General features: G+C 41.0%; 1 protein-coding gene across 4 annotated transcripts in view; it reads left to right on the top strand.

Annotated features, from left to right (window-relative positions):
* Nucleotides 1-26370, top strand: part of pou6f2 (POU class 6 homeobox 2) — a 92110-nt gene that overhangs the window by 39368 nt on the left and 26372 nt on the right. For all 4 annotated transcript variants that reach the window (XM_080865572.1, XM_080865573.1, XM_080865574.1 and 1 more), the window contains exon 5: nt 18506-18852. In XM_080865572.1, the coding sequence (XP_080721698.1) occupies nt 18506-18852 (347 nt within the window). The remainder of the gene's footprint in view (nt 1-18505; nt 18853-26370) is intronic.

The following is a 26370-nucleotide window of genomic DNA, read 5'->3' as shown; positions in this document are numbered from 1 at the left end:
GGCAAACGTAGTTAATTTAGTTATTAATAGAAGTTTAATTGAAGTATTTATTTAGTCTTTATTTTCCTAATTCTAAAAACAGGAAGTGTATTTTTCGCAAAACTTGTTAATTTAGCTTGTTTAGACAGCATATGCTTTACTCAGCATAATTACCTTGCTTTTTAGTATATGAGATTTTAAAGACCGATACCGATATTTGGTGATTTAAAAATCCGAAATTTTTTTAATTCAGACACACAACGCAGAATTATATGGAGTAATTTAATAGTGTAGTCTAAGATAACGAAAGTGATGTTTAAAAAGTAATTTTGCTGTTACAACAACTCGTGGATTATTCGTTTACCACCGCCCGATAGTTCTTGAATCAACTGCCTGTTGTGGTTGTTGCAACCCAGAGACATATTGTAGAGTGCCCTCTGGTGGGCAAACTATGCAACATCAACACTCATAGCATGATTGAAGGGTGTTTTTCTGTGTTTACATTTTCATTTTTCTGGATGTTTTAAGCACTTTGAGGCGACTGTTGATGGGATTTGTAAATAAACTGAATTGAATGGAATTGAAATGCTAGTACTGAAAGATCAGAGTCTACTTTCCATCCAAAGAAGTTGTAGGTTTTAAGATTATTTTTTGACTTTTTTTAAGAACTGAAGCGGCTCTATAGTGCAGTAGTTTACACTTTTGCCTAACAAGCAAATGAGGCTGAATTCAATTTTGGGAGGAGAAACAAACTCTTTTGTGGGTTGTGTTAAGAAGGGCAAATCAAACATGCAGAGCTACCTGCTGTGGTCACCCTCTTCTGAATAAATCAAATCAAATCAAATCAAATCACTTTTATTGTCACATCACATGTGCAGGCACACTGGCACAGCACATGCGAGTGAAATTCTTGTGTGCGAGCCCCACAAGCAACAGAGATGTGCAAACACAACAACACAAACGAGCAAAATACAAGAATGGCCAACCTGAAACTAATAAATATATGTACAATATATAATAGTGTATGCATTTCTGGATGTGTATACTAAATATTTTCCTACGTGTGTGTGTGTGTGTGTGTGTGTGTGTGTGTGTATACACATTTTTACAAATTAAATAGTAAAAAAATAAAATAAAATAATAACTAGAAAAATTTGCATTTCCTGCGAAAATGCAGTGTGGATGCTTAAAGCTGAAGCTGTATGCAAAAAGTAGCTGAAAAAGCTGAAAAGTTGCAGAAATTGTAAAAACTTTGCAGAAGCAAAAGAAGTTTGCTAAAATGGAATAACTTAGCAGAACTGCAATATCTTAGAGGAAACATAATACTTGGCAGAGATACAATAGCATAGCAGAATTTAGCAGAAATATTGTAACTTACCAGAAACATGATAACTTCTCAAAAATACAAGAATTTAGGAGAAATAGTATAAGATAACAGAAAGAATATATTTAGCCAAAAATACTTAAACATTACAGAAACACTATGATTTAGAAAAATAGTACAACAGAGCAGAAATATTGTGATTTACCAGAGACACTGTGATGAACTATGAATATTGTAATTTTAAATTAAGACTATGTTTTAGCACAAATATTATAATTTGGCAGAAATACTATAATTTAGCAGAAATACTATATTAAGCACAAATCCTATAAAAAGCAGAAATGGTATGATTAAGCATAAATACTACATTTAGTAGAAATACTTTGTTTTAGCACAAATCCCATAAAAAGCAGAAATACTGTACTATGATTTAGTAGAAAAACTATAATTAATCAGAAATACTAAATTTAGCAGAAATACTATATTAAGCATAAATACTACATTTAGCAGAAATACTATATTAAGCACAAATCTTATAAAAAGCAGAAATACTATATTAAGCACAAATCTTATAAAATAGCAGAAATAGTATGATTTAGCACAATAGTAATAAGTTAAACAGAAAAATTGGAAAAGCAAAATGGACAGCTGAAAAAATGCTGAACATGCTGAGGGTCCCTCAAATATACTTGTTAAATGACAAAAATCTGAAAAAAAATTTATGACAGCCACACAATTACAAATATATACACATGAGGAAACACACATGCACAGAGAGACACACACACAAGATCCAATTCAGTCAACCAGTCTAACTATATTCAATTTAAATCCTACAATGACATGCTGCCAAATAAGGGCAGGGTCCTCTCTCTCCCACTAAACACACACACACACACACACACACACACACACACACAGAGGGAGAGAGCTGCCGAATTTAAATCCACCAATCAGAGTGGCTGTTTACGTTTTCCCGCCAAAACAGGTGCATCTTTTTACACACGCAGCACAGAGAGGCACAGGATTATTGCAGTCTATTTCTCATAGTGAGGACTCCCCTCAAACAAATGACCATAATTTCCTAACCGTAGGGGCTAGAGCGGTCATTCTTACACCGTTTTGTTCAGAAGTGATTGGGGAATCTTCAAGTGTTGACAATTTATCATTCAAATATGAATTTTTAGAGATATATGACATGGATGACTTATTGACTTAGAAGCCACGAATTCCCCAATATGCAAATTTGAATGCCTGAGGCCACATATATGATTGGCTGGCTGGGAAGCCATGCAGGCCCTGATTTGTGGATTTGAATTCCTCAGCCCTCAGATATGATTGGCTGGCTTAGAAGCCATGAAGGCCCCAATATGCAAATTTGAATGCCTCAGGACACATATATGATTGGCTGGGAAGCCGTGCAGGCCCTGATTTGAAAATTTGAATGTCTCAGTCCTCAGAGAGGATTGGCTGCCTGGGGACCTGGCAGATATATATATATAGAAATACTATGTTTTTGCACAAATACTATAAAAAGCAGAAATACTATAATTTAGCAGAAATACTATATTAGGCACAAATAATATAAAAAGCAGAAATACTATATTAGGTACAAATCCTATAAAAAGCAGAAATACTATATTAGGCACAAATCCTATAAAATGCAGAAATACTATATTAGGTACAAATCCTATAAAAAGCAGAAATACTATATTAGGTACAAATCCTATAAAAAGCAGAAATACTATATTAGGCACAAATCCTATAAAAAGCAGAAATACTATATTAGGTACAAATCCTATAAAAAGCAGAAATACTATATTAGGCACAAATCCTATAAAAAGCAGAAATACTATATTAGGCACAAATAGTATAAAAAGCAGAAATACTATAATTTAGCAGAAATACTATGTTAGGCACAAATCTTATAAAAAGAATAAATACTATAATTTAGCAGAAATACTATATTATGCACAAATCTTATGAAAAGCAGAAATAGTATGATTTAGCAGAAATACTGTATTTAGCACAAGTACCGAAAAGTACCAGAAATACTATGATTTAGCAGAATAGTAATAACTTACAAAATTACAAATATGGAGGCATATTGAAACAGAAATGCACAGAGGGACACACAAACACAGGCTCTAATCCAGTCAACCAGTCTAACTATATTCAATTTAAATCCTACAATGACATGCTGCCAAATAAGGGCAGGGTCCTCTCTCTCCCACTAACACACACACACACACACACACACACACAGACAGACACAGAGGGAGAGAGCTGCCGAATTTAAATCCACCAATCAGAGTGGCTGTTTACGTTTTCCCGCCAAAACAGGTGCATCTTTTTACACACGCAGCACAGAGAGGCACAGGATTATTGCAGCCTATTTCTCATAGTGAGGACTCCCCACAAACAAATGACCATAATTTCCTAACCGTAGGGGCTAGAACGGTCATTCTTAAACCGCTTTGTTCAGAAGAGATGGGGGAATCTTCCAGTGTTAACAATTTATCATTAAAATGTGAATTTTTAGAGATATACGACATGGATGACTTGTTGACTTAGAAGCCACGAATTCCCCAATATGCAAATTTGAATGGCTGAGGCCACATATATGATTGGCTGCCTGGGAAGCCGTGCAGGCCCTGATTTGTGGATTTGAATTCCTCAGCCCTCAGATATGATTGGCTGGCTTAGAAGCCATGAAGGCCCCAATATGCAAATTTGAATGCCTCAGGACACATATATGATTGGCTGGGAAACCGTGCAGGCCCTGATTTGAAAATTTGAATGTCTAAGTCCTCACAGAGGATTGGCTGCCTGGGGACCTGGCAGAAATATATAGAAATACTATGATTAAGCACAAATACTACATTTAGTAGAAATACTATGTTTTAGCACAAATACTATAAAAAGCAGAAATACTATAATTTAGCAGAAATACTATATTAAGCACAAATCCTATAAAAAGCAGAAATAGGATGATTAAGCATAAACACTACATTTAGTAGGAATACTATGTTTGAGCAAAAATCCTATAAAAAGCAGAAATACTATATTAGGCACAAATCCCATAAAAAGCAGAAATAGTATGATTAAGCATAAATACTACATTTAGTAGAAATACTATGTTTTAGCACAAATAGTATAAAAAGCAGAAATACTGTAATTTAGCAGAAATACTATATTAGGCACAAATCTTATAAAATAGCAGAAATAGTATGATTTAGCACAATAGTAATAAGTTAAACAGAAAAATTGGAAAAGCAAAATGGACAGCTGAAAAAATGCTGAACATGCTGAGGGTCCCTCAAATATACTTGTTAAATGAAAAAATCAGCAAAAAAATGCACAGGGAGAGAGAAGTAAGTTTCTAGGTCAGCCTGGGAGCTGCTGAATTTGAATCCACCAATCAGAGAGCCTGTGTACTTTTTCCCGCCAAAACATGTGCCTCTTTTTACACACGCAGCACAGAGAGGCACAGGATTATTGCAGCCTATTTCTCATAGTGAGGACTCCCCTCAAACAAATGACCATAATTTCCAAACCGTAGGGGCTAGAGCGGTCATTCTTACACCGTTTTGTTCAGAAGAGATGGGGGAATCTTCCAGTGTTTACAATTTATCATTAAAATATGAATTATTAAAGATATTTGACTTCTAATGCACCATAACTGAGTAGAGCGAAGCAAAAACTGCCTTGACTTGCCCTCAAACAACGCTTTGTGACTTGAAATCTATTTGGAGTATCGATATCATTCTTTCACCGTAAGAGACAGCAGGCTTTGGTGAACAATCATGGAAATTTTCAGGTCTCTGTGGAAATCCAACAAAAAGTTATGACGAGAGAAAAAAGTGGTTCATTTCCACAGTTTGAAATCTGAAGAAATCTGAGCGAAGGACAAATTTCCTACCCTCAAACAAGTCCAACTCATTTCAGAACGGTAATAGGTGAGAAAGAAATTCTTGAATTGTGAGCGTCAGGGGTGTCTGAAGATATTCGGGGACAAGCCTCATGTCTTAACTTTGCTTCGTTAAGGAGATATGACGATTCGAATATGCCTCTCATTACAGAAATCCAGCGGTGATTTTGAACAAGCTCTCCATTGACTTTATATGGAGAGTTTTCTGACATTGTGTTGGTCTGAGGAGATTTGCCAAAATTCTACAAATCCCACAACAATGATAGTGACATTTTCTGAAAGCCAGCAAAAATACCTACGTTTTGATGTATAATTTGTGGAAGTTGAGTGAAAATTGAGCAAGTAGCAAACAGTTGTTCGGACATGAAGAGAAGACTGCAAAAGCTTCAGTGGCACACTGGAAGCCAAGAGCATAGCAACCATAACAACACATGTATTTTGTGAAAAATCACAATTTTGCAACTCAAAACTTTAAGAGGCATAAAAGTAAAACAGTAAAAGATTTGAAAAAGCTGAATCATACCTGAATAGCCCAATAATTTGTGAACATTTTAAAATTTGAATGGTTGTTCTAGGTGAAAGTATGAGGAAGTAGTTAAGTTTCAAAAACAAGCAAATTTTAGCCGAATTGCTGAAGTTTCCCATTCATTTCAATGGGACAAATTAAAGGAAAAAAGCTTAATATTTTAAAAAGTATAATAGTTAAAAATACCAAAAGTCATAGCCGGCATTAGCAAAAATAGCAGAATAGTTTAAAATTTGAACAGTGAAAATCGGCTGAAAATTGTGGAAGTAGTTCTACGGCGAAAAGTGTACGGAAACACCCGGAATAATAATAACTAGAAAAATTTGCATTTCCTGCGAAAATGCTGTGTGGATGCCTTAACGCTGAAGATGTCTGCTGAAAAAAGCTGAAAAAGTTGAGAAAAAAAAAACAAAAAACATTGCCCTGAGCAGGATTTGAACCTGGCCCTTCTGGTCTAAAGGCAGCGATTCACCTCACTGTACCAAACTCACTCACACAAAGAAGAGGTGGAGAGAGTGACAATTGTGGTGAAATTAGCAGAAGCTGCTTAGAATTGTGCTGATAAGAGGTGAAAAATCTAAACATTTGGCAGAAAAGAGGTGAATCAGAAGAATTTCTGCTGAAAAGAGGCAAAGAAGCAAAAAGATGAGCTGAAAAGAGGTGTAGAAGCAGAAGTGCTTGCTGAAGATGGCTGTATGTGTAATGACACACTGGAGAGCAGTGACACACAAGAAAGCAGAGCGCATGCAAGCAGGGAACATGTGTAGCAACTGTCACAGGTAGGATTCAAACCTCTGCCACTGGGTCTCACGGCAGATGCCCTACCCTCTGAGCCAAATGAGTTCTGGTCACAAGCAAAGATATGATGAGAGGGACAATGTGCACTGTGGAGCAGAAGCTCAAATTAGCAGAAAAGAGGTGAAGAGGAAGAACTTTGTTGTGAAATGAGGTAAAGAAACTGAAATTTGTGCTTAAAACAAGTGAAAAAGCTGAACTCTGAAATCCTGCTAAAACAGCAGAAGAGGCTGATATTTTTCAGCTACTCATTGAGCCAAACTGGTTCTCACGTAACTGAAAAAAGGTGGAAAAGCTTACAATTCTAATGAAAACAGCAGAAGAGGCTGAGATTTGTGCTGATAAGAGGTGAAAATGCTGAACGAATCAGAGGTACTGCTTCTGTCTGCTTCATCAGGCTGTGTACTTGTATGTGTTTCTGCCATAGACTGTTAACAAGAATCTGAGGTCCATATTAGAAAAGCTGGTAAAATCATAAAACTTTGCAGAATTGTAATAAATTATCAATATGAATTACCGGTCTGTGATAGTGTATAAATTTGTACTCAAAAACTAGGTGGGATAGAAGCATAATTCTTGCACTGGGTGAATCAGCGGACTTTGGTGTACTTTGACTGCGATTTACATAGCTCTTTGTATCTCCGTCGCGGAGACATGACGAGAGAAGAAATGGCTTAATTTTCGGAGTTTGAAAAATGAGAGGAGGACAGATTTCCACCCCTCAAACATGTTTTTGCAGAAACACTGTAATTTCGCTTAAATAGTATGAAATAGCAGTAATACTATGATTTGGCAGAAATACTACTTTTTAGCACAAATACTATTGTACAGAATGGTGTACGTCAGTTTATTGCTGGGTGGTGCTGCAATAGTAACTATCCTCGGTCAGAAGGAGAGGCTGACATCCAGGGATTAGATTACCACAGGTGGAGTTTATTGGCGGTCAGATGGATGGTACAGGGAGGCATGGCATACAGTAGGAGGATGTGGAGAGGTGATATGGTGTGGTTTCTATGATTAAGAAAACTGGCAAAAAAATTCCTCCACTACAAATCAGTCTGATACCACTTCTTACAGGGTTCACGTTTACTAAGGCACTACCCAAAATGCGCCACAAGAGGGCACTCCAACACAAGAGATGACCTATTTACACTGTAAACACCCCCTACTTAGCCACTACATACTACAGTGATATTACAGTATACAAATTCACACAAATACTATGATTTGGCAGAAATACTATGACTTAGTAGTAATACTATAACATAACAGTTCAATGTTCTTGCACAAATACCACAATATGGCAGAAATACTATGTTTTAGCATAAATACTATGATTTGGTATAAATACTACGATTTGGCACACATACTATATTCCGCAGATACACTATAACATAACAGATATTCTACGACTTAGTAGTAATACTATAACATAACAGAATTATTAATTGGGCACAAATACCACAATTTGTCAAAAATACTATGATTGGGTACAAATACTATGATTTGGCAATAATACTGCATTTTAACACAACTACTGAGATTTGACTGAAATACTATGATTTTGAAGAAATACTATTACTCCATACAAATACGATGCTTTGGGACAAATACTATGTTTTGGTTCCAATACTATGATGTGCAACAAATACTATGATTTGGCACAAGTACTATGATTTAGTACAAATACTATGATTTGGCAGAAATACTATGCCTTAGTAGTAATACTATAACATAAGAGATATACTATGGTTTTGCAGACATACTATGTTTTTGCACAAATACCATGATTTGGAACAAATGCTATGATTTAGCAGAAATACTAAGATTGGGTACAAATACTATGATTTGGCAATAATACTGCGTTTTAACAACAACTACTGAGATTTGATTGAAATACTATGACTCCATACAAATACGATGCTTTGGCACAAATACTATGATTTGGCAGAAATACTATGACTTAGTAGTAATACTATAACATAACAGATTTCCTAAAAAAACTATGAAATTGCAGTAATTCTATGACTTGGCAGAGATACTACGTTTTAGCACAAATACTATAACAACGCAGAAATACTATGACTTAGTAGTAATACTATAACATAACAGTTCAATGTTCTTGCACAAATACCACAATATGGCAGAAATACTATGTTTTAGCACAAATACTGTGATTTGGTATAAATACTACGATTTGGCACAAATACTATATTCCGCAGATACACTATAACATAACAGATATTCTACGACTTAGTAGTAATACTATAACATAACAGAATTATTAATTGGGCACAAATACCACGATTTGGCAAAAATACCATGATTTGGCACAAATACAATGACATGGCAAAAATACTATGATTGGGTACAAATACTATGATTTGGCAATAATACTGCATTTTAACACAACTACTGAGATTTGATTGAAATACTATGATTTTGAAGAAATACTATTACTCCATACAAATACGATGCTTTGGGACAAATACTATGTTTTGGTTCCAATACTATGATGTGCAACAAATACTATGATTTGGCACAAGTACTATGATTTAGTACAAATACTATGATTTGGCAGAAATACTATGCCTTAGTAGTAATACTATAACATAAGAGATATACTATGGTTTTGCAGACATACTATGTTTTTGCACAAATACCATGATTTGGAACAAATGCTATGATTTAGCAGAAATACTAAGATTGGGTACAAATACTATGATTTGGCAATAATACTGCGTTTTAACAACAACTACTGAGATTTGATTGAAATACTATGACTCCATACAAATACGATGCTTTGGCACAAATACTATGATTTGGCAGAAATACTATGACTTAGTAGTAATACTATAACATAACAGATTTCCTAAAAAAACTATGAAATTGCAGTAATTCTATGACTTGGCAGAGATACTACGTTTTAGCACAAATACTATAACAACGCAGAAATACTATGACTTAGTAGTAATACTATAACATAACAGTTCAATGTTCTTGCACAAATGCCACAATATGGCAGAAATACTATGTTTTAGCACAAATACTGTGATTTGGTATAAATACTACGATTTGGCACAAATACTATATTCTGCAGATATACTATAACATAACAGATATTCTACGACTTAGTAGTAATACTATAACATAACAGAATTATTAATTGGGCACAAATACCACGATTTGGCAAAAATACCATGATTTGGCACAAATACAATGACATGGCAAAAATACTATGATTGGGTACAAATACTATGATTTGGCAATAATACTGCATTTTAACACAACTACTGAGATTTGATTGAAATACTATGATTTTGAAGAAATACTATTACTCCATACAAATACGATGCTTTGGGACAAATACTATGTTTTGGTTCCAATACTATGATGTGCAACAAATACTATGATTTGGCACAAGTACTATGATTTAGTACAAATACTATGATTTGGCAGAAATACTATGCCTTAGTAGTAATACTGTAACATAAGGGATATACTATGGTTTTGCAGACATACCATGTTTTTGCACAAATACCATGATTTGGCACAAATGCTATGATTTAGCAGAAATACTATGAATGGGTACAAATACTATGATTTTGCAATAATACTGCGTTTTAACAACAACTACTGAGATTTGATTGAAATACTATGATTTAGAAGAAATACTATGACTCCATACAAATACGATGCTTTGGCACAAATACTATGATTTGGCACAAGTACTATCATTTAGTACAAATAATATGATTGGGCAGAAGTACTATGTTTCAGTACAAATACTATGATTTGGCAGGAATACTCTGATTTAGCAGAAATACTATGTTTTAACATAAATAATATCTTTTGGCAGAAATTCCTGCTAAAAAGGACTATTTCTGCTTTTTAGCAGAAATACTGTAATTTGGCATAAATACTATAATTTGGTATAAATACTGTGATTTGGCACATATAATATATTCAGCACATATACTATAACATAACAGAAATATTATGATTTGGCCCCAAAACCATGATTTTGCACAAATACCATGATTTGGCAAATATACTATGATTTTTCAAAAAATACTATGATTTAGCAGAAGTACTAAGATGTAGTAGAAGTACTTTGCTTTAGCAGAAATACTATGATTGAGGAGTAATACCTAAACATAGGAGAAATATTGATACACAGACACACATACACTGACAGTAAAGGGAACAGGAGCTGTTGAGAGTCTGGGCTTGGTATATGTAGGTCAGTTAAATTAGCTGCACCTGCTGTAGTCAGCCCTTACACACGCAGACACAGAGAGAGGTGTGAGTTTTCTTCAGTGTATTTCTGACATTCAGGATTCCCCTCGAACAAATGGCCATAATTTCCTAACCGTAGAGGCTAGAACGGTCATTCAGACATTGTTTTGTTCAGAAGAGATGGGGGAATCTTCAGGTCTTCATAATTCAGAGATAAAATATAAATTATTAAAGATATATGACTTGTAATACACTGTAACTGAGTAGAGGCGAAGCAAAAACTGCCTTGACTTGCTCTCAAACAACCTTTGGTAACTCTAAATCTATATGGAGCATCAAAATCATTCTTTCACCGTAAGAAACAGCAGGCTTTGGTGAACAGTCATGGAAATTTTCAGGGCTCTGTGGAAATCCATCAAAAAGATATGACGAGAGAAAAAAGTGGTTCATTTCCAGAGATTGAAATCTGATGAAATCTGAGCGAGGGACAAATTTCCTACCCTCAAACAAGTCCAACTCATTTCAGAATGGTAATAGGTGAGAAAGAAATTCTTGAATTGTGAGCGTCAGGAGTGTCTGAACATATACGGGGACAAGCCTCATGTCTTAACTTCGCTTCGTTAAGGAGATATGACAATTTGAAAATGCCTCTCATTAGAGAAATCCAGCGGTGATTTTGAACAAACTCTCCATTGAGTTTATATGGAGAGTTTTCTGACTTTGTGTTACTCTGAGGAGATTTGCAAAATATCTATGAGTCCCACAACAATGATAGTGACATTTTCTGAAAGCCAGCAAAAATACCTACGTTTTGATGTATAATTTGTGGGGCTTGAGTGGAAATTGAGCGAGTAGCAAGAAGTTGTTTGGACATGAAGAGAAAATTCAAACAGTTTCACTGTCCCCTCTGAGTTAATTGCATAGCAACCATAGCAACGCATGTATTTTCTGAAAAATCACAATTTTGCAACTGAAAACTCAAAGAGGGATAAGATTAAAACGGTAGAAGATCTGAAAAAGCTGAATCATACAGGAATAGCCCAATCATTTGAGAACATTTTAAAGTTTGAATGGTTGTTCTAGGTGAAAGTATGAGGCAGTAGTTAAGTTTCAAAGACAAGAAAGTTTTAGCAGAATTGTGGAAGTTTCCTATTCATTTCAATGGGACAAATTAAAGGAAAAAAGTGTAATATTTTAAAAAGTATAATAGTAATAAACACCAAAAGTCATAGCCGGCATTAGCAGAAAGAGCAGAACAGTTTAGAGTTTGAACGGTGAAAATAGCACAAAAATTGTGGAAGTAGATCCACGGCAAAAAGTGTACGGAAACACCCGGAATAATAATAAAGAAGAAAGAGAAACAGGATCTCAATAGTGTGGATGCCTATTAAGGCATCCACACAATAAAGAAGAAAGAGAAACAGGAACTCAATAGTGTGGATGCTTAAAGCATCCACACAATAATAATAATAATAATAAAATATATAAAATATACAGAGTTGAATATGTGCAAAACAAGTGGCATTTATATACAGTGTGGAGTGCATAATGTTGAAGTTCCAGTAGTGAAGCTGAGGTGTCTATGACGTGTTCAGCAGTCTGATGGCCTGATGGAAAAAGCTGTCTCTCAGTCTGCTGGTACGGGACCGGATGCTGCAGAACCTCCTTCCTGATGGAAGCAGTCTGAACAGTTAATGGCTGGGGTGACTGGAGTCCTTGATGATCCTCCCCGCTTTCCTCAGGCACCGCTTCCTGTAGATGTCTTGGAGGGAGGGAAGCTCACCTCCAATTATCCGTTCAGAGCACCGCACTACTCGCTGGAGAGCTTTGCAGTTGTAGGCGGTGCTGTTGCCATACCAGGTGGTGATGCATCCAGTGAGGATGCTCTCAATGGCACAGTGATAGAAGGTCCTGAGGATGCGGGGGCTCATGCCGAATCTTTTCAGTCTCCTGAGAAAGAAGAGGCGCTGCTGCGCCTTCTTCACTGTTTTGTTTGTGTGTACTGACCACGTAAGATCCTCAGCCAGGTGTACGCCAAGGAACCGGAAGCTGCTCACTCTCTCCACAGCAGCGCCGTTGATGGTGATGGGGGTGTGTACTTCTCTGCACCTCCGGAAGTCCACTATCAACTCCTTTGTCTTTGCGACGTTGAGGGTGAGATGGTTGTCTTGACACCAGTGGGTCAGGGCGCTGACCTCCTCCCTGTAAGCCGTCTCATCACCGTTGGTGATAAGACCCACCACTGTAGTGTCGTCCGCAAACTTCACAATGATGTTGGAGCTGTTAGTGGCTGTGCAGTCGTAGGTGTAGAGTGAGTACAGGAGAGGGCTCAGTACACACCCCTGTGGAGCACCAGTGTTCAGTGTGATGGGGGATGAGGTGATGCTGCCCAGTCTGACCACCTGGCGTCTGTCAGACAGGAAGCTAAGGATCCAGCTGCAGAGGGAGCTGCTCAGTCCTAGATCCTGCAGTTTCCTGTCCAGCTTCGAGGGAACGATGGTATTGAATGCTGAGCTGTAATCTACAAACAGCATCCTCACATACGTGTCTCTCTTCTCCAGGTGTGACAGGGCAGTGTGTAGTGTCAGGGCTATGGCATCATCAGTGGACCTGTTGTGGCGGTATGCAAACTGTAGAGGGTCCAGTGAGTCGGGTAGTGCAGAGCAGATGAAGTCCCTGACCAGCTTCTCGAAGCATTTGCTTACGATGGGGGTCAGGGCTACAGGTCGCCAGTCGTTCAATGAGGAGATGGTGGAGGATTTGGGTACAGGGACGATGGTGGCCATTTTGAAGCAGGCTGGGACTACAGACAGAGAGAGGGAAAGGTTGAAGATGTGCGTGAACACTCCAGCCAGCTGAGCCGCGCATGACCTGAGGACGCGGCCGGGAATCCCGTCCGGACCAGTAGCTTTGCATGCGTTCACCTTCCTGAAGCACTTCCGCACATCCTCCTCAGACACAGTGTGCGCACCGCGGATGACGTCAGTGCGCACACTGTCCGGTCTCATGGTGTTCGCTGTGTCGAATCTAGCGTAGAATACGTTTAGATCCTCACACAGAGAGGCCGTGGTCTGCGGTGTGCTGGTTTTCCCTCTAAAGTCTGTGATCGTGTTTAGTCCCTGCCACATACTCCGAGGGTTGTCAAACTGTTGTTCCACCCTGTCCCTGTACTCACGTTTGGCTGCTTTGATCGTCTTCCGGAGTTGGTAATGTGCGTGTTTGTAGTCCGATGTGTTCGCGGAGGCAAAGGCGGTGTTCCGTGCCGCCAGTGCCGCGCGAACATCTCCGTTAATCCAGGGTTTTTGATTTGGGAAGGATTTGACTGTTCTGGATGGGACGACATCTTCCACGCATTTCCTGATAAATCCACAGACTGAGTCTGTGTATTCATCAATGTCTCTGGCGGCCACGTGAAACATTTCCCAGTCCGCGTGATCAAAACAGTCCCGCAGCGCAGACTCCGATTGGTCCGTCCAACAGTGCACCGCCCTCCGGGTTGGAGCTTCCTGTTTCAGCTTCTGCCTGTAGGCGGGCAGGAGCAGGATGGAGCAGTGATCTGATTGGCCGAATGGGGCGCGGGGGAGGGCTTTGTACGCATCCCGGAAAGAGGTGTAACAGTGGTCGAGTTGCCGGTTTCCACGTGTGTTGAAAAGGATGTGTTGATGGAGTTTTGGTGAGACTTTCTTCAGGTTTCCCTTATTAAAGTCTCCGGCTGTGATAAACGCTGCCTCTGGGTGTGCGGTTTCCTCGCTGCTGATCGCGCTGTACAGTTCCCTGAGTGCACGGTCAGTGTCGGCTTGTGGGGGAATGTAAACAGCCGTAATAATCACTGCTGTAAATTCCCTCGGTAGCCAGAATGGCCGGTGTTCCAGATCTACTGGCGTTTAGATCAACTGGCGTTGGTCGAACAGATGTGTGTCAGTCTTGCGTTTCAGGAGCTGCTACCGACAAACCAGCAAAAAAACGCCAAATGTGTCATCTGTGACATTTGTGAGGTTGTCTCAAACACACTCCGTCAGTCTTGATGCTGTTGAACAACAAAATGCTTAAAAATGTGGCGAGTTTACCTGGTGATATCCTCATGCGCGACGCGATCGCGAAAACAGCAAACAAGTAACACCACGCCGTTGTTGTTCACAGGACACAAAGAGTAAACGATCGGGAGACTCTTGTCGTCGTTATCGTTCCCCTCGCACGGTTTATTTCTCCGAATTCAGCGTTTTTGCTTCACAACTACAGCGTGCTGTTTACTTTGTGCACTAACATGGAGTCGAGTCAACCAGCGCCACCTCTGGCCAAGTGCCACAGCCTACAGCCAGATCAACCTGTGACACACATCTGCACCACGTTTGAATTCGTGTCATGCACATTTGTACCTTTCAATTGTGTCTGTTTGTGCGTCATGCAAATAAACCTTTGAAAAGAATGAAATGATATCATATATTCCTTATTGGCCTACATTTGTACAAAATTCCAAATTATATACACAAAGTCATAGAAATCACCACTCCAATTGGTCATCATGATTTTGATATTCTCTTTTTCCATAACAATGAAATACGCCTTGGACAAATATGACACATCAATATTTCATTAGTGTTGTAACATCACATGTCGCTAGCATAGTCTGTCTGTGTCTTTTCCCTGAAAATGAATATTTCCAGCCAATATAGGCAATTCATCAACATGGCTGGAGTTATATACAGTCTGTATAAGTGTGGTTAATCTAATGAACATTTGTAAGGAGACGGCAGTTACTGTGAATTCACAGCAGTTACACAGTGATTAGTAATAAACAGCCAGTGAGAGTGAGTGGATATGACTGTTCCCACCACTAACACATGACCATAGCCCACTACTAGATTAACTTGTGACACATCTGCACCTGCTGCTATGATCACAGTGAGTAGAGGCTGAGTGGCTGCACTTACCCCTGGTACATCCAAATCTGCCCACAAACATGTTGAAAGATGCAATGCCAGCAATGTGGATTGTCAACACTAAAAACAATCAGTAAGCAAAGACAACAGGGATCACTTTTTTCTGTTTATTTAGCACCCACAACATTTGTAGTCGCCTTCTGCACAAGGGAAGTCCACACACACCGTGTGGTACCACTTTCCACAGAAGGTGCAACCTGCAAGATTGAATGAGATTGTCAGAGTCATTGTCTGGCTGTTTATTACTAATCACCTGCTGTACATTCACAGTAACTGCCATCTCCTTACAAATGTTTATTAGATTGACCACACTTATGCAGACTGTATATCACAACCAACTCTAACATGTTTGTTTGCAGAGGGCAGACACAGACAGACTACGCTAACGACATGTGATGTTACAACACTGGTGAAATATTAGTGTGTTCACGACATTTTTCGTATGGGCAAAAGTATTGATATCAGGATGGTGATTCTTATGTGTATGTCATTTGGCATTTTGTACAAATGTAGGCTGATAATAAATATATGATATCATTTCATTCTTTTCAAAGGTTTATTTGCATGACGCACAAACAGACACAATTGAAAGGTACAAATGTGCATGACACGAATTCAAACGTGGTGCAGATGTGTGTCACAGGTTGATCTGGCTGTAGGCTGTGGCACTTGGCCAGAGGTGGCGCTGGTTGACTCGACTCCATGTTAGTGCACAAAGTAAACAGCACGCTGTAGTTGTGAAGCAAAAACGCTGAATTCGGAGAAATAAACCGTGCGAGGGGAACGATAACGACGACAAGAGTCTCCCGATCGTTTACTCTTTGTGTCCTGTGAACAACAACGGCGTGGTGTTACTTGTTTGCTGTTTTCGCGATCGCGTCGCGCATGAGGATATCACCAGGTGAACTCGCCACATTTTTAAACATTTTGTTGTTCAACAGCATCAAGACTGACGGAGTGTGTTTGAGACAACCTCACAAGTGTCACAGGTGACACATTTGGCGTTTTTTTGCTGGTTTGTCGGTAGCAGCTCCTGAAACGCAAGTCTGCCACACATCTGTTCGACCAACGCCAGTTGATCTAAACGCCAGTAGATCTGGAACACCGGCACTTAATCATCAGGTACTCCAGGTCCGGTGAGCAGAAGGATTTGACCGGGTGCACGTTCGCATAATCACACCAGCTGTTGTTGATCATGAAACACACACCACCGCCTCTGCTTTTCCCAGTAAGATCCTGTGACCTGTCCGCGCGGTGCACAGAGAACCCCGGCAGTTGTATTGCGGAGTCCGGTACTTTGTCCGATAGCCAAGTTTCTGTGAGGCAGATCACGCAGCAGTCCCGCATCTCTCGCTGGAATGAGATCCGTGCCCGAAGCTCGCACAGCTTGTTCTCCAGAGACTGCATATTAGCCAGTAATAAACTGGGTAACGGTGGTCTGTAAGTGCGCCGTCTCAGTCGAACCAGAACGCCAGATCTTCTCCCTCTGCGTCGGCGTTTGCGGCCTCCAGGGCCAGAGAACAAAGGCGTCTCAGGTGAGATGAATGGGGGGTCTGCAAACGGAGCGTAAGTGAGCAGCTGAAAGTAACTTTAACTGTGGAAACAATTACATAGGGCAGAAATGTCTTTTTATTGTGCACTACACTGTAAAAAGCTAGATGAAATATCTCCATACAGATCAGTCCTGTCTCCACTAAACCCAAATTATCTTTTGCAGCACAGAAACAGTCAAATGTTGATTTCACTCTTTTCTTTTCTGTCTAAGGCTGTGTAGCATCACCGAGCAGTCCACAGCAGTCTGCTGGAAGTCAAGCGTAGCAATGATATGTTCTGATATGTAAAGTTGTTTTTAAGCGGTTGAACTGTCAACATGTTAAGACATACACCGGTTTTAAAAAGTCTCTTCTATCCATCACATCTGTGTGTAAACTCAGTTTGTCCTTTCTTCTGTTTAGGGTGTGAAGGTCAGCTTAGATGTTGTTGTTTTTAGCCCATTTCGCACATATGGTGTTACGGTTGATTCCTTTAGTAGAAATCATTCGTTGTCTGTGTTGTGCTGTGGCTTTCGTCTGACATTCAAACATAAAGTGTGTGTTTGTGTGTGTGAAATGACAGAAGATCCACCAAGTTGTGTATTCGGGTGTTTGGAGTGAACTGCACAGCGGTCACACCAACATGTTTTTACATTTGTTTTATGTCAGGTGTGCTCTCTGGGTACTTGGTAGTATCTGCATGTCTGGTGTGGCTGCAGCTTGAGTGTTAACTGATTTTTTTTTTAAACAGCATAAAAATTTATAAGCATTTAAATGTTGGAATTACTTTCTAATGGCACGCTATTATTGGATCCAATTAGTTAATGGGTTTATTTCTGAACTCTTACAGAGAAGATGGATGTCTCTTTCTTATGAGATTTTGAGCCATTAAACCAAAGATTCTTTCTTTCTCCGAGTGACAATGACGACTTTTGGCTCCGGAGAGCAATTATATCAGTCAGGCTTGATAGCTTTGTCCTCCAACTAGCTAAATTGAATTCAGTGACTCCATCATGCAGGCTAAAAACCCAGGAGGACCTTGTTGTGGCTCCATGCAATTTACATCTGTCTTTCACTGTTTACCCTATGCATCCCACACTCTATGTGTGCATGTGTTTCTGTCTTTGGTGTGAAAATATTCTTCAGATAATGAAGGCCTCTTGTTTATGTGCTGAAACACTTCTGCAGCGTGTGGCTCAGACACTACGAAGAATCAAACTCCTGTCCTTTCATCAACAGCTACCTCATCACTGAACTCCCAGCTCCAGCACCTGCAGCAGCTCCAACAGATGCAGCAGCACCACCAGCAGCAGCAGCAACAACAGCAGCAGCAGCAACAGCAACATCAGCAGCAGCAACAGCAGCACCACCATCACCAACAGTCTCACTCCCATAACCAGAACCAGCTGTCATCCCAGCATCACATGACCCCACCCAGCCAGCAGCAGCAGCAGACCTCCGTCCCGTCTCCAGCCTCCACCTGCTCCTCCACCTCCGGGCAGCCGCAGCAGTCCCCGCCGCACCGACCCAACCAGTCTCCAGCCCGCAGCCTCCCGTCACCCGTCACTCCACCCATGCCTTTGCCCGTGAGTCCACAAACTAACATGTATTTGTAGATAAGCACAGGTCCAGCTTCTCCTCTCTCTAAAACAACTTCTAATTCAGCACACTCTATTTGGATTTTTGGCTGGAGGTTGCTGGAAAATTAATTGCTAAGCCCCAGATACGTAAAAAATGTGTACTCCCTGACAAGTTAATGAGTGATTGGTGGAGGCCACTTGGTGTCACTAGGCAAAATCGGTCTTAAAGACATATGCAGTGTCAAAGACATAGGCGAGTGGTTGGTGTCGTTAGATTAAATAAATCGCAAAGAAGGTGCAGCACCAAAATCCTCCTTGTGATTGCTTTGGCTGCTAGCAGATTCACATGTAAGATGATGACTTGTCTGCAAAGTCTCTCTAACAAACTGGAAATGGAAAACCACTTAAACTAGCATGTTTTAAAAAACCGAGCTTTTACTTTGAAGGCGAAGTTGGCAAGTTGGCATCTTCCTTGCAAACTACATCAATCTTCTAGTAACCAAAACAATCATAAGGAGGTTTTTGGTGCCGCACACTTTGAGATCTATCTATTCCAGCAACAGCAACCACTTGCCAACCATTCAGGGAATATACATTTGTCCTTGTCTCTAGAGGTTGCCAGGGGGTTGCCAACTGGTATGAGTGAGGGTAGATCTAAAGAGGATTTGGCACTTCTGATTGGTTTTAATCCAACCTGTTCACCTACATCAGTACTCTTATATTTACGTGGATTGAGGTTTCATTTTTGGTCTTTATTAGTTCTGTTTTGGTTTAGAATGTAAATATTTAAAGGCTATTTTAAATTACATCAGAACAGAGTTAAAACGTATTTATCATCATGTCACTGCCGTTGCCCATTAATTTGTTCTTTTTATTAATACAGATTATCTACGTCAACCATAGTAACAATAGCTCTGCTCACTGATCTTGCAGTAAGGCCAAGAAGTGTTTCTTTTTAAAAAGAAAAGTGCTTCATGAGCTGACATGTGGATGGGAATCGCATCATTGTGGCCTTTACCAGCAGCTGTATACTCTGCGCTCGATTGTTTGTCTGCAGATGATCTTTATCAAGTGGTGTCCATGTGGACCTATTAGAATATGCATGTTTTTATTGAAGCCTTGACGCACTTGAGCACATCCAACCTCACAGCCAGGCGAGACGCATTAATCGTATCCTGCTGCTGCAGATCGAGGAGGGATTCTGAGGTTATCTATCCTTAGGCTTTCCAGTCGTAATCAGTCCTTTAATCTTTGCTGCTCTTCCCACTCAACCTCCTTTTTAGTCACTTTGTCTGTCCATCCATCTCTGCCCTTCTGTCCGTCTGCCTGTCACTGTGTGACGATAATAACCTATTTTATATCCCTGTGGTTTCATTTCTGGTGGAGACTGGCCAGGGTCGCCTTTCTGTCCCTGGTCACATTCATCAGCGTCAGACCCTTATTGGGTTGTGGTGCAAGCTTCTTTATGGCCAGGATGAGTTGGGCTATTTGTTTCCCCTCGCAGCCCTCTCCGGCCCTGTCACGGCCTAGTGAGACTCAGCAGGAAAAACAGCCTCTGGATTTAATGGGCTCCAAAGGCTGGCCGCTACATCGCGCCAAACAGGCTGTCCGGTCTGACTGTGGATACAAGAGCTCCTGACCAACATACAGATCCACACATTAAGCTTGCATCAGACAGTGTGTAAACACCTTAAGTAACAGATACTCTCTTAAGCTTTAATATGCTAGGAAACCACCACTTGGTTAAATTTCCAAGAATCTAAACAAAAGCAGCAGAACCATTGTTATTTCAAAACAAGCTCACTGCGTGTCTGAGTTCCCGAGCTTTATCGAGGTGGTGTTTCTGTGAAGGAAGCAGGGTTGCTGATTACGATGGCTGAGGACAGACCTTCTTTGAGGGGGCCAGAGGGGCCACATCGGGTATCATTAAGATATTGCCTCATCAAATAGGATTAGTGTGTGTGTGTGTGTGTGTGTGTGTGTGTGTGTGTGTGTGTGTGTGTGTGTGTGTGTGTGTGTAGAAGAAGAAGAAGAAGCAAAATGGCCATAAAAGGTTTAGTTTCTCTGGGTCATTGCTGGGATTTTCAAGGGGTGAGTTACACAGGGAGGGGCTCTCTGAAGGACAGGCCGCGGCCTCAGCACCCTCTCATGGCTGCAATAGGATTTAAACAGCAGCTCCGCCTCCCTCCGCCGCTTGGGTCAGTGATTGGATTTTCAGTCCCACGTCTCTGGTTCATTTACAGAAGTTTTTAAATTCAAAGCACTTCCCCGAGTGGAGACTTTCTCGTGCGCACGTGAGCACCGTCACCCCGATCGTGCTTTTGTATGTTTTAATGAACAGCACAGAAGGGCATTTCTGGTGTTTCTGTGTTTTACCCAGAGGAACCAGTGTGTGCAGTAAAGTGGAGTCATAATTACCATAATACAATGAGCATTTTGCAGATAACACCCCTATTTCCTACCGTCATTATTCAAACAAGTAGAATCACTCAGCCATTCAACTATTTGCAGAAAAGACTGCACAGCGCCGCAGAGAGACAAACACTCATTATGTTCCAATTAATGTCCCATTGTAATTCTCTTCTCATGGGAGGTGTGTGATATTCTTTGTAAACTCACAGAGAAGAAATCCTAAGCCTTCATTACATCCCTGGTGTTTTTGAGGGTTTGGCATTTTTTAATTTGTGAGTCAAATTTCATTAATTAGCTCATTAATACTCGTATTAGACTACAAATCGTACGGCAGCAGACCGAACCCCCTCGAGTCGGTGTTTTAAACTTATATTAGTGAAGCTAATGTGGTTAAATGAAGGGAGAATTTACCTTCCTACACCTTTCACACACTCTGTCTGCAGCTCCCCAACATGCAGAGTGCAGTCAGAGGCAGCCTGGAGCTGCCTGAAATAGCCACCACAGTGATGACAAATAGACAGAGGAAGATTATGAAATTTGCTTAAGTGCGTTAATGGGCTGATTGTGGGAGCCCGCTGGATTTTGCTGGAAGTTGATTGATTAGAGCTGCGGGTTTTCTCCACGCCCGGAGAGCTCAGGGATTTGACGGGGTAAAGGCGCGCCAAGTCTGTTACACCGGAATTGATCTTAATTAGATCTGAAAGACCTGCCACAGCAGAATGGTCTCGGCGATTAAAATGAAAAACAGGAGAAATTACTGATCAAATTAATCATAATGTCGGGCTACAGCTGTAGGTCTGGTGTAATTTGCCACTCCAGTGAGTTACATCAGCCCAGGCAGGGGAAAGGAGAGGCAGTACATACTGATCCATGGCAGCGGGAAGCTTAGGCCAGCCTATCAAATGTCTTATTCCAGTTCGTCTGCCCGGACCCTCCTGACCCTGCTGCGCCATCCAGCGGAGGCCCGGCATCCGTCTCTTTGTGCCTCTAATCTAATTAGTTGCTTTTTATTGCCCCTTTTTTCCCCCTTCTACATTATGTCTTCCTCCATCCAGAAACTGCACCCTTTACAGTGCTGCTGTTCTTGTCATGGCTGTCTTGTCACCAGCGTGTTGTGTGTTCACTAATAGCTTCTGACCTTGGTCCAGTGTCTGGCTGGCTGGTTTTCGGGGGGCCTGGCGGAGGTGGAGGCGTCCTGTCTTCCTCCTCCGTCAGACTCCCGCCGTCTGTCTCTCTCCCCTTCGTAGTCGTCTCCTTGATCGCTGTCAGAGCCCCACACTGGGCCTGTCCACTCTCCATCCACACACTCATAGGGGTAATTACAGCCTAGGGGCCTGCCTCCTATCCCTGTGCTCCACAATTTACCACCAAAGCGTCCACAGACATCTCTCTTCTTCCCCACTGCACCCCGACATCACAAGACTGCAGGGCCTCAACCCACAAGTGCTGCAATTACCTGAGTCTCTCCTCAATCCTTTTCTCTCTCCCTCTCCTCTCTCTCTCCCCCCTCCACGCTCTCCTCTCCACCCCTTTGGCTCCCTCACTATTCCCTGGCAATCAGCCTTCATTAGAAGCCTCTGGTGAAAACCCATCGTCACCAAGGTCAGCCGCTGCCAACCACAACGGCCTTTCAGAGGCCTGGCTGTCTGCACTCTCCATCTTTCCTCACCTCCTTGCCATCCTCCCATTCCTCCTCCTCCTCCTTTTCCTCCCCATTCCTGCTCACTCCACCATCCTCCTCAAATCTCGGGCCCATCACTGCTGCTTTTGTCTCCAGCTGAGGCCCCTTCAGACACTCATGTCACTGTTTTCCACTGCAGTGCACTTTTACTTATGTCAACCACTGTTAAAATCACCACTGTCCAATTTGCTCCAAATGTCTCCCTTTTTTTTTTTGTAGGGGGGGGGGACATTTTTCCCATTATATTATCATGTGTATTAAATGAGTCTTGCACATCGATTAATTGATTTTCCAGATCAGCTCCGTGCTCATTGAATTTAGCAAAGAGGGAGCCGCCGTCATTCTGCAGGATATTAAATCAAAATTAAAATGACATGCTTAAATGTGGGCCCAGTGGCGCACGCTGGGCAGCGTTTACATTAAAAGGGAAAAGTCGCTCTTAAATGTTGAAATAAAAAGAATTACAAAAACACATTATTTGAAATGATTTCTTCCAGTAAAAAGTGTTTTGAGTGTCTTTTTTCTGCCAGTTTTGGCGAGGAAGATACAATTAATGGAAATGACAATTAAAAAGACCATTTAAAAATATTTATGCATGAGAATAAAAGTTGGGCGTTCTTCTCTTATAATTTTACTTTCATGTAGAAGCTTTAAAGTGTCCTCACGTCCTGGCATTATCCGCAATAACACCTGCTTTAAATCCCCAGATTTCAAATAAAACTTTTAAATATATACTCGCGGTATATGATGGCAGGCTGTGTGTTTAAATGGCTGCTGGTAGCTGCGTGGTTTTAGAGCATGAGCGGGCCCTCGGCTCTCCAGCAGCTCAGCCTAGCCTCTTATTAATGCACAGGAGATCCGGCTCTTAAGAAGGCAGAAAATTGCCTTACATAACAAGCGCGCCACAATTTAGAAATACAAATGTGCACTGTTGACTGAAGCAGAAAATAAGACTGTTGCCCATCAACAGCACCACATTTCATATGAATAATTATAAAGCATGGGAGCTAGATGAGGAAAACAACCTGACCATGACAGCTCTACTACTTTTATTTACTTCAAATGAGGGATTAGGCAGGGAGAAAATCTAGAGACTTAAGGAGCGACGATGAGCCTTGAATTTCTAAATAAGGCGAAAGTTAAATTTATCATATTTCGCAAGGATCCTCTGGAAAACTGTGAGGGCACTTTCACTTTTAAAACTGCACCCACATTGCACCTTGCACTTACTTTTTGGCTTTTCTGGTTTTGTTGAGTTTTCAGAGCTCGCCAAGTTGATATTTCCGTCACTTTTTCTTTTTTTTCTTTTTTTAAATCTGCAATCCTTCTAAGCCTGGCCCCATTACTCTCGAGGTGGGCAGAGGGCTTGCAGTTCAGACACCCAGCAGAAAGGCACAGCTCCCTGATCAGCCCACATGGACACTGGGGGCAACACGCATTAGACGCCCACAGGGGAGCCCTCAGATGGAGCACCGAGCTAGGGCTCACCTAACAGTGGAAAAGGAATAGGGTTTCTTTAATTATGAGGCAGGGCTGTGACATTGAGTTCCCCCCTTTCTCCTCCAGCAGCCTCCCAGACACCGTCTAAGTGCTCCGCTCTGCTGAGGAGGCCAGTCCCCCCGCGGGGCGCGATTCCACTGCCTGTAATTTCTGATGCCCATTAGTGACCGCAAACAGAGCACCGGGCTCGCACGAGGAATACAGCTGCGCAGCTCTGCCACGCTGTAAAAAGGCCCTTTTAATGCAATGTTATTGCATTATACCCTCCTCATAGAGCAAGTCAAAAGTCCCATTTGTGGTCTCTGCAGAATATTATCAGAAATTCTTCTCTGCAGTGTTTCCAGTCGTAGTAAGCCGAGGCTGGATTTGGTGTATATTTTTGTAATATGAAGTGGGCTGTGTGGGTTTAAATTCCTTTCATTTGCACCTGCACTCTCTGAGGAGCTTTTTTGCATTTTCTCCCAACCCCAACCCCCACCTCCTCTGTCTACCTGCCCTTTTTCGTTATTAGCGGGAATGTACAATTGATGGGTTTTGTAAATAGACTCAACTGGAATCCAAGAAAAGTGCACTTCCTTGAGTCAACTCCTCAAAGGTGGGGGGAAACCTTTGAAGTCGAAACTGAGATAATCAATACAAATACGGCGGCATATTTCATCAATTCACTTCTCCACTTATGCTGATTTAGCTCATGCCAACAACTCTGTATTTGTTTCTTTTTCTTTTTTTTCTTTTTTGGGGGGGAGGGATGCGGGGGGGGGGGAGCGAAGGAGACATGGACGGAGGGGAGGGAGGGTGGTGGATTTATTGATCAAGAGTGACCACATCTTAGCCACAGAGCCCCTCTCTCGTGATTAATCTTAGGGCTCAGAGTTGGCCAATGACACATGACAGGCCTCCTCCTCAAACTCCTCCATTTCTCTTCATTACTGGCCGTATTTTTGGACACCACTGTGGAGAGTAATCATTTACCTTTATTGTGTTTATAAAGCTGCGGCATGGATGACCCTTCCTATATTGAATTGAGGACATCAAAAGATCACTGGACATTGATTAGGAAGATATTAAAGTCATTCAAATGCTATATTTATATGTCAAACAACAGCAGAGTGAAAAGAGATGCCATTTCCACCTAAACGAAAAGCAATGGGATGTAATCAGTCCAGTGGAAATACAACTCAAGAATCAAGAAATATGCTTTATTAAACATTGAATATTTGAGGTAATGCTCATCTAAAGGCTGCAAAGAGTCTTTGTTGATTCTCCACAGTCGGATCGCCTAATGATTTGATTTTTCATTTTCTCCCGTGGCCAGGTACCCACTTTAAGAAATCATAGCCGGAGCAGCAGTATATTTTCCCGCAACGCTGGTCGCGGCTGTGATTTCCAGCCCAGCGCTAGTATGGTACAGAAATAACTGCACCAAATATGTCACATCATGAGCTGAAATGGTCAGCACTTTCCTGTAGATACTTAATCACCAAGTAGTTTCAAATTTAATACATCTGGAAACAGCTAAATATTATAGATCATTCTCCAGGAAGAGGAATAGTGTTGGAGGACTGTAGTATAACTTATATTTTTACTCTTCGAGTGTCCCCTAACCAGTGGAAATATACTGCTGCGGTGATTAATGACAAGGAACCCGCTCTGAACCGCCGTGCCTCACAATTATCAACAAATGGGCTGGAGCAGATTTTATGTAATGATTAAAGCTGCTGTTAATTTCACATGAAGGTAATGAGCGGGGAGATTGACGGCCACTGTCCGACACTCCATCATCCCTTTATAGTTAGTTTAAACGTTTTCACGACTCTTTTCCTCCCTCATTTGCATTTCGCCTCATTAGATATGGCCATTTCTGAGACCGCCCGCGATATCCATTTCCTGGAGTTAATGCATTTTATTTGATCAGCCAAACCGCCTCAGTT

This window comes from Rhamphochromis sp. 'chilingali' (assembly GCF_963969265.1).
Source record: "Rhamphochromis sp. 'chilingali' genome assembly, chromosome: 18".
NCBI classification, from domain to species: domain Eukaryota; kingdom Metazoa; phylum Chordata; class Actinopteri; order Cichliformes; family Cichlidae; genus Rhamphochromis; species Rhamphochromis sp. 'chilingali'.
The sequence above is the reverse complement of the archived record's forward strand: the minus strand, read 5'-3'. Positions and strand labels throughout refer to the sequence as shown.